This window comes from Alosa sapidissima, chromosome 19 (genome assembly GCF_018492685.1).
Source record: "Alosa sapidissima isolate fAloSap1 chromosome 19, fAloSap1.pri, whole genome shotgun sequence".
In the NCBI taxonomy this organism is placed as follows: Eukaryota; Metazoa; Chordata; class Actinopteri; order Clupeiformes; family Clupeidae; genus Alosa; species Alosa sapidissima.
This window is the reverse complement of record NC_055975.1, coordinates 25326519-25336518: the sequence shown is the minus strand read 5'-3', so window position 1 is coordinate 25336518 and position 10000 is coordinate 25326519. Positions and strand designations below refer to the sequence as shown.

General features: G+C 46.4%; 1 protein-coding gene across 1 annotated transcript in view; it reads right to left on the bottom strand.

Moving 5' to 3' along the window:
* Positions 1-10000, bottom strand: part of ush2a (Usher syndrome 2A (autosomal recessive, mild)) — a 302735-nt gene that overhangs the window by 132985 nt on the left and 159750 nt on the right. Inside the window, 1 exon segment of the mRNA XM_042073212.1 lies at positions 6622-7250. Coding sequence (XP_041929146.1) covers positions 6622-7250 — 629 coding nt within the window.

The following is a 10000-nucleotide window of genomic DNA, read 5'->3' as shown; positions in this document are numbered from 1 at the left end:
GGGGGGGGGCGCCGGTACGGTAGCATTAGAGGCTTTTAGATCAATGAGCTCCTGGAAACGATGCCCGCCTCCGGTCTCCGCCGCCACGGCAACGGGCGAGCGGTCGAGGAGGCGAAGACACCCTGACTTTGACCTGGAAGAGAATATTCCCTTCATTACATTTAAAAGAAGAGGGTGGCAGCAGCGTGGCGTGGTGGACATTCATCGCCATGGCAAAAAAAATGATGAAATCCTAATGGAATTGCACGCCAAACAAAGTATGTTGCTGTGTAGTTGTTGTTTTTTTCTCTCCTCCTCCTTAAGTGGGGGGAAGTCTCTGGTCAGCGTTTTAGGGAGCGCATCAGATGGATGAGGGCTAAGTCCCATGGCTGGATGCACCGTGTAAGGTGACTGACTGCCAACCAGCCTGAGTGAAGTGTGAATATGTATGACTGTGCTGCGGATGATGTGCTTGTTGTGGACGTATGTGGTGTATGTGGAAATCAAGTCTCCTCTCTCTGATGGCTCTTAACCTTGGCCACTTTCTAACACTTCTGTTCACACACTCGCTCATTAAATGCACTCTTGATGTATGCATGGCAACTCAAAAACACACATTTACTGTACATGCATACACACACATGAGCCTGCACGCATACACATCCACACACTGCACGCATACACATCCACACTCACTGACACTCACACACACTTATATGCATGCACATGGGTGTGCACACAAACTCAATCACAAACATACGTACACACTTATACACACAACTATGTGAACACACACACGCACAAACACTTATGCATAATACACAACTTAAGTGTGCATAAGACTTCACCAACACATTGAGATACAAAGATGCATGCAAACACACACATGTACATTCACGCATGCACACGTACACACACACACACACACACTCACACAAACTCACTCACACACACACACACACACACACACACACACAGACACACACACACACACACACACACACACACACACACACACACACACACACACACCACACACACCCCGTGATGTCCACACCCAATGGCCTAGCTTTGCGTTGCACAGCTCATTTGAGAGAGTGCCCATGCTCACGCATGTCATTAAGAAAATGCATATACTGATGTAACCCGCCACTGGTGAGAAGTACACGGGGGCATCTAAAGAGATTTGAGCTACGCAGGACTGGTCAAGTTAAATGTCGTGGCTGACGTCTTCCTTAAAGTTCACATCAAAGCCGCAATGCAATTAACGGGAAAGGCCTTTAAAATTATAACGGGGGCTCCAAGCGCCTTTAGACTGTTGGGCCTCTCTCTGTTGACAAAGAAAAAATAATATTTCTAAAAACTTTACAAAAATAAAATGATTCCGCTGTTTAATCCATAAACACTGGAACAAACAAGCAGAAACCCCCCAGAAAAGCGTGATCATCTCCTGGGAGGAATACAAAAACCCCTTTACAGCCCCAGATGGGCTTCAAAGCAAACACTCAAACACTAAAATGCTTCTCAGGGAAAATTCTTGCGACAACCAATTTTTTTCCCTACTGGAATAAAACAGAAACTCCTAATAATAAAACTAGGGGAACAAGCAACTCAAAGTGTGTGTGTGTGTGTGTGTGTGTGCATAAAGCAGGGGGAAACCAGAGGGGGAGAGTAGATGGAAGGCGATGGAAGGAAACACACACACACACAGCCTAGCCCATTCAAATGATCAGTACTATTTGAGTGTCTTTAACACGTGTGCCGGATTCTCCCCCAGTCACGCATGTTAATGCGGCACTTAACAAATTAATGAAATAATAACAGTTTGGGTAGAGGAGGGCACAGAGAACACAACAGAAACCTGAGGGGGAAGCAGATGAATTATTCAGGCTCAGTTTATGTAAATGTTGGCTTGTGTTTGAAGTGGTAAGCATGTCTCCGCCGTCTCCCTGGCACTGAGACCCCCTTTCAGACAAGATGTGTGTGTGTGTGTGTGTGTGTGTGTGTGTGTGTGTGTGTGCGTGTGTGTGTGCGTGCGTGTGTACGTGTGCATATTGGTTTGTGTTTATTCACATGGGTCTCTAAGCTGCAAAGCTTGTTTAGTTACATTAATTTCCCACTAAATCTTGTGTTTAGGCCGGAACGTATAGCAGCAGTTATAAGACGTCCTCACCGGGGCCTTGGAGGATTGTGTCTTAGAGACGGCAGCTCTTTTCTTAGAGACAGCAGTTCATCTATCTTACTAATTCATACCGTTGCTACCTAATCAACAGATTTTTTACATCACAAAATATTAGTGCTAACATTGCTGCACACAGTGTACAGTATTTCCCATAATGCACACAGGAACGGGAGCCTGTTATGTCCAAAAAGGCTTATGATTTTTAGAACTGGGTCGGACAGAGGTCCGATCGCCTTCACATCTGAAACGAACCGTACCAGGGTTCTTTTGGAAGCGCACTGAGACCACCTCTTCAGGTGGGTCTCGGTTTGCTTGTTTGGTGCGCACCTGGGTTTGATTGCTTGTATTCACACCTGCCCAAAAGGTCCGCACCAAGGTCTTGGTTTGTTTTAAGCGAACTAAACAAGGCAGGTGTGAATACCCCGTTAGAGACAACAGCTCTGTTTTTCTTACTGACAGAGTCTCTACTAGAGGAAGATGGAGGCCTCGGAGCATCGTGTCTTAGAGACAGCGGCCCTGTTTTTCTTACTGACTGAGTCTCTACTAGAGGAAGATGGAGGACTCGCAGGTGCACTCACAGAAAGACTGAGCTGTCCTTACATTTCAACCCAAATTTTGCTGCTCTTATTTCTTCATTGTATGTGCCTTCTTATTTACTTTTTATATTGTTTACTTGAATGTTATGTTTGTCTGTGGACCTAATTGGTAAAATATGTCTTGTCTCCACCGTGGGATAGTGGGAAACGTAATTTCGATCTCTTTGTATGTCTTGACGTGAAGAAATTGACAATAAAGCAGACTTTGACTTTGATCCATATCAGCCTGACTTTCTACTGCTGTGTTGTTTCTACTGCTGTGCTGTTTCTACTGCTGTGTTGACTCTACTGCTGTGTTGACTCTACTGCTGTGTTGGCTCTACTGCTGTGCTGACTCTACTGCTGTGTTGTTTCTACTGCTGTGCTGATTTGCTGTGTTGTTTCTACTGTTGTGTTGTTTTGCTGTGTTGTTTCTACTGCTGTGTTGTTTTGTTTTGTTGTTTCTACTGCTGTGTTGTTTTGCTGTGTTGTTTCTACTGCTGTGTTGTTTTGTTGTGTTGATTCTACTGCTGTGTTGTTCTGTTGTGTTGTTTTGCTGTGTTGATTCTACTGCTGTGTTTTCTTGTGTTGTTTCTGTTGCTGTGCTGTTTCTACTGTTGTGTTGATTCTGTTGCTGTGTTGTTTATATTGCTGTGTTGCTGGTGAAGAGCTGTGAGGTTGAAATGTTGGGTATGAGTTAAAGTTTCTGGAAGTTTCTGTCTCTGACAGTGTGCAGATCCTTCTTTCGACTTTTACCTTCACGTTGAGTTTTGATCTTCTGTAGCACCTGTTAAAGTTGGTGAATGCGTGTACCCTGCACTCAGCTTTGTGTTGTCTGGGAGGTCTCTGATTTGCCAAGAGGTCTAACTTTAGAACACCTCAACTCAAAACTCAGAACTCATTTGGGCCGGATTTGGTCCCGCTTTTGGTCTGATCAAATCCTGATCTGACAAGGAAGCAACTCAAGGCTGATGTTTTTTTTTTAAATATTATTATTGATTATGGGTTCTCCAAAAATGAAAAGAAAAGACCAGGAATGCTAAAAGAAGCACGAAGACACGCATTCAACTTTTCCTTGTGTTGGTGTGGAACTAAACAAACAACAAAGCAAACAAACAAAAACAAAACCCCACATAAGTATGGGAGTATGTCATGTATAGTATATACAAATTGTACATTTAGAGGCAGAATATTTAAGCCTCCAGTGTTCAGTTTCAGCTGAGGAGCAGAGGGCAGTTCAAGGGAGGCTCCCTGAGCTTTAAGAGGAAAGTGAAGCCAAGGTCACACGCACACACACACACACACACACACACACACACACACACACACACACACACACACTCGTAGGAGCTGGCCGACTGTATTGACAGTCTTAATTGGGTGCGGGGCGGTGGGCAGGAGGTAGGGATCGACCCAGAAGCAATCAGTTGCCGGCGGCGACAGAGAGAGGACGTCACAGAGACGATGGCGGGCACTACATTTTCATAACGGGCCGAGGAGCCGCACACGCACACACACACACACACACACACACACACACACACACACACACACACACACAGACTCATCACTTAGGCAACTTCATTCGTCTCTCTGCGTTAAGAGTTAGCCCTTGTGTGCAGAACACGGAGAAACAGCAGTGTACGTTTCCACGAGGGACAGGGGGGAGGGGGCGACTGTCAGGGTCACCTCGACCCCGCTCTGAAGGGGACCTTGATTAGCGGGAGCAGGCGGGGAGGAGTACCCATGCGTTTATTACCCATGCATTTATGCACCACTGCCAAAATGTTGGGAAACAGAATCAACCAACTTTTACACAGCTGAGGGGCTTCCATAAGCCCTTCTGGCCCTTGCTTTGTACCGTACGTCCTCAGGGACAACATGCCCACCCACACACAGGAAGACATCCAGCACAACACTGCATGTACATAGTGGTACTAACACATGCCACTACCAGGACTCCCACTCTAAGCCCTGAGCTACACCAGGCGCGTAACTGAAGCGTTCTGTTCGCGTTACGTCTGCAGCAACAATTAGCTTCCATTATAATCAATGGAAGTAGCTACGCCAGACGTGACAGTGGGGCGTACGTTCGAAAAAAATAGACCATTCATCTAAAATGGATTTTACGCGTCGCGAATGGAACACTTCAGTTACGCGCCTGGTGTAGCTCATACCTAACTCAAATGTAAAATTCCATGACTTTTCCCTGACTTTCCCTGACAAAACAAAACTGAATTTCCGTGACCTTATAAAAGTTATAATTAATAAAGAATATTTTCTTAAGGAATATAGAAAAAGTCAGTATTGTGAAGGTAAAGTAAAGTGTGGTGCAAGTGTATGTCGCAAGCACACTGAGTTGGGGCCAGTACAGACCCAGCACAGTCGTAACGGTATAAATTTGTACAGTATATGTGTGCACATCCTGTGTACTTTAGGCTGTACTTCCTGTGCCTGGACTACAGACAACAGACCGAGTACATAGACTACTAAAGACAACAGAAAGGATGGGGACAAAACAGTGGAGTGTGTGTTCATCATGAGTAGTGCGTTGTAATAACGGTAACGGTAACACAAAATGCCACCACACACACACACACACACACAGGACCACATTAGAGACATTCTCTCCAACATTCCCAGCAGTTGATGCTAAACAGGTAAACAAGTAAACAAGTAAACAACCTCTGAGAGCTAATCCAATCTGCAGCAGCCTGCTCCTGCAGGAGTCTCCAGCTGTACGGCTGAGAGGCGTGCGTGGCTGTCTGCTTACACATATGCTAAAGGCAGCGTTCGCAGTGGGACGGCAGGAAGTCACGCCACCACGCTATTATAGCTAAGGAACACCACGCCGCTAACATATGGTGACATGCGGGTAATATAATAAGACCACCTACAAGGTGATTTCCAGGTAACGTATGAAACCACTGAAAAGCACCCTGGGAGAAGTAGCTATTTCTTTACAGCATGGTGAGCTGGGCCAACGTACACACGCAGTCTCTATCCTCCACATGAGCGTGTGAGTGGCATTCTAGGATCCCATGCTAAACAGCAGGAGGAAAAAGACTAGTGTGCTACTGAGACTTGGGAAAGAGTGGAGCTACAACCTGGGACTGGGACTGAAGGGCAACTCTGGTCTATACTAATCTTCACCATGATTTTGCACACAATATCAGGTTTACCGATTCATAAACAAACAAACAAACAAACAATCAATCAGAACAGAGGGGTTGGGGCTCTTGAGAGGAAGTGCCATGTCATAGGGAGATATTTTAGCCACTACTTCCTTTCACTTTTGAGAACCGCTTAAATTGAGCGGTCACTTGAGAACAAGGGCTAGAGGGTTGAATTAAACTAAATGAGGTTGAATCAACCTAAAGCAAGGAGGCCGTAAAATAAGCCAAAGGATTGTGTAGAGTCTGCATCAGCTTGAGTGAGAAGACTACCACTAATATGAGATGGGAAAGAGAGTCTTTTGCCATTGTGAAGGAAGGGAATGCAATATTCTGCCATTTCCGACATATTACCAGGGGTGGTCAAGGAAGTTTAATTTCTCCCATGTGCACCAGTTTTTCCACAACACACACAAACGGCCGGCCACACATCCCGTCACTCACCTGGTGAGTCTGGGCCCAGCAACATATTCTGCCTCTTACCAAGACTGGACAAGGATGTTTAATGTTTAGTATCTACGTTTATCTTCTACTGTCTCTATTGTACAGTGGAGTTTTTTTATATGTATGTTACTTTTTCTGCTGTAAGTGTGATCTGTCTGTATGCTACTGAACCTTGAATTTCCCCTTGGGGATTAATAAAGTATCTATCTATCTATCTATCTATCTATCTATCTATCTATCTATCTATCTATCTAATCAGCCCACTCACCTGCACTGCGTCTGGGCCGAGCAGGGTCACCTGTGGAGGCTGCAATCCGGCTGGTCTGGAGGGCCTGGTGGTCACCCCGGTCCAGCCGCTGCTGTTGCTGCCCCCGCCCCGCGTGTGGGCCACCACCCGGTACTCGTAGCTGGTCCAAGGGCTGAGCGCTGCCGAGCTGTCCAGGAAGCTGAGGGGCTCGTGGGGCTCGGTCTCCGCCACGGTGGACACCTGCCGCGTGCCCCGCACCCTCCGCTCCAGCGTGTACCCCTCCAGCTCCCCGTTGGGGCGCCCCGGGGGACCCCAGGACAACAGCACGGACGTCGGGGTGTCGGAGAAGAGCTGGGGCGCGGGCACGTCCGCGGGGGGCCCCGGCGGGGTGCGGAAGGCGTGGGATAGGGGCGAGCGCGCGCACCCCACGTCCGTGCAGGCCTCCACTTGCAGGGTGTAGTTGGCGTAGGGCCGCAGGGGGGCGGCAGAGAAGACGGTGGTGTTGCCCGGCAGCGTGGCTACGAGCTCGGTGTTCTGGTAGACGTGGTAGTGCTTGATGGGGCCGTTGGGCTGGGAGGGAGGCGCCCAGGACACTGTGGCACTGTGGGGCAGGACACTGGACACGACAGGAGGGTCCACTGCTCCCGGTCCTGTGGGGAAGCAGAAGCACATATCACCTGGGTGTTATACTACGAGAGTTACTGGCCCCTAATTTTAATGATGGGATAAGTCAGTTATAAGATATTTAAGATCTTAAATTTCCCCTTGAGCTTGAATTTCCCCTTGGGGATCAATCAAGTATCTATCTATCTATCTATCTATCTATCTATCTATCTATCTATCTATCTACATATTTTACATTTATTATATAAGTTGCTTTGACTCTTGTTTGACATTTGATGTGGCTTAGACCCAAAAAAAGATAAAAATGTCTGATTTATGGAAATGTGCGACTACTGAGAACAATTCAATTTCTTCAAGCAAAAGAGCACTACTATTATATACATACGTGCATTGTAGCATGCAGGACCCTAATTTGAATGATGGGCATAGTTTAAAAGTCTGAATAGAGCTAATTTACTTACTCGGCAAAATCAATTTGCTAATTTAACATCATGGGTAAGACCTTAAGTGCAAACATGGATGAGTCTATTCAATGCTTCCACATGCCACATGATAGTAATAGTTCATTCTCATGAACATTGCTTGTTCATAGACTTTGCATTTTGCCCACCATTTAAATAGACTATTGCATAATTTGAACTTTTTTTATCTTTTAAAGACAATTACATATTTTACAGTTATTACAGTTGGTGTGCCTTGACATTCTAGTTCGACGTGTGATGCCCCAAAAGGGAACAAGCCTCTGGTTAGACTAATGTGAACGTGACTTCAACATCATGACGTTACTACTACAGACTAGACTATAGCACATATTTATATTGGACTCTTTTGCCTTTATTATGATAGGATGGTGAAGAGCCTGGCAGAAAGCGAGAGGGAGAGAGATGTGGTGGGATCGGGAAATGACCCGGGTCAGAGACGACCCAGGTTAGACTCGACCCAGGTCAGAAACGACCCAGGTTAGACTCGACCCAGGTTAGACTTGACCCAGGTTAGACTTGACCCAGGTTAGACTTGACCCAGGTCCCAGTGGCCACTTGGACCTGAATGGTACGGACGCTGTAGCCATTTGCACCAACGCGCCTCAACGCGCCCCAAGCTTTCAGATATATTTGACGCTTTTCTTTATACTTGAATAATTAAGAAAGCCCAAAGGAGGAGAGGTTGGGCTGGCGTCATCCTTTGATGATTGAGAGATAAGCCGCCCTCCTGTTTAAACACAGAACACAGTCTATGACAGTGCTTTGGAGGCTAAGTCATAGTTGACATTCCATACAACATCTGTGTTTTGTCTTAAATGTTTCTACATTTTCATTTTTACTTGTAAAAGTACCCACATCTGTGTGTAAACCAACATGAACACTGGTGCTGATCCGAAGTTTGTGTGTGTGCGTGTGTGTGTGTGTGTGTGTGTGCATGCATGCATGTGGGTGGATGGAGCGGTGGTGGCATTGGTTGTTTTATCAGAGTAAGAGTGACAGCAGCGATATATGCATTCCAATGTCTCTGCCGGGGCAAGAGGCTGTGCTACGCGGAATTATCCTCAGCCAGGCGCCGCCGAGTCACAGCTGACATCACAAGGACAAACACTGATTTGGCCATCCTTATTTGGCGGATTAAAATGTAGAGTAGGCAATGTGCAAATCAGCTCATTTACCTCAGTAAATGGGGCGGGGGATCGCTCTGTGTGTGTGTGTGTGAGTGTGTGTGTGTGTGTGTGTGTGTGTTGAGGGTGGGGGGTGACAGTCGCCCACCCGGCAGGCAAATATGAAATTATATTTATGGATTTATTCAATGGAGGTTATGTGTGGAGGGAAGAGGAACCAGGAGCAACAGTGGGCCTTGAAGAGATTGCGGTGAACTGGAAGAAATATTGTAATCACTTAAGTTTGGGAGCAGTCATTTTGCCTGAGTGGCCGTGTCTCAGCGCAGGAGGGAGGCTACAGCCTCCAGCGCAAGCCAAGAAATCCCTCATGGATATCTGTAGTCTCTGACAGCACAGGTCATTTTCATAATTACACACACACACACACACACACACACACACACACACACACACACACACACACACACACACAGTCGCACACAAACTGTACATATAAAAGCTATACATATACATCAATGTAAACGCACACTTACAAACACATGATTGGATACACACCTGTACAACACCCCCCCCCCCCCCCCTCCCCCCCAACACACACACACACACACAAAGGGACACATCCTCATCAGTAGGTTAAGCCAGGGCCCAGGGAGCAGATGAGTTTTCTATGTGTGTCGCTCTCTTAATCTCACTCCTCTCTTCTCCTTCATCTCTCCATTCATCTCTTCCTGTCCATTTACTCTGTATGTCCATCCTCAGCTACTTCTCTCTCTCTCTATTTCTCTCTCTCTTGTTGAGCATCCCTCCATTTCTCTCATTCTCTCCATGTTTTTCTTCATTGATCTCTCTGAATGCAGTACAGATTCCACTGCCTTCCCTCTCTCTTCTCAACACTTATTTATTTTATTTCTCTCTCCATCTCCATCTCCTTTATTTCATCTTCCATGTCCCTCTCTCTTTCTCTCTCTCCACCACTCTTTGTTTGTCTCTCCATCTCCTTCATTTCATCTTCTGTGACCATCTCTCTCTCCCTCCCTGTCTCTTTCTCTCTCTCTACCACTCTCTCCCTCTTTCTTTCCGTCTCTCCATCTCGGTCATTTCATCTTCTGTGTGCATCTCGCTCACCTCTCTCTGCATGTTTAACAGCAACATTCCTATCTCAGCGTGTCA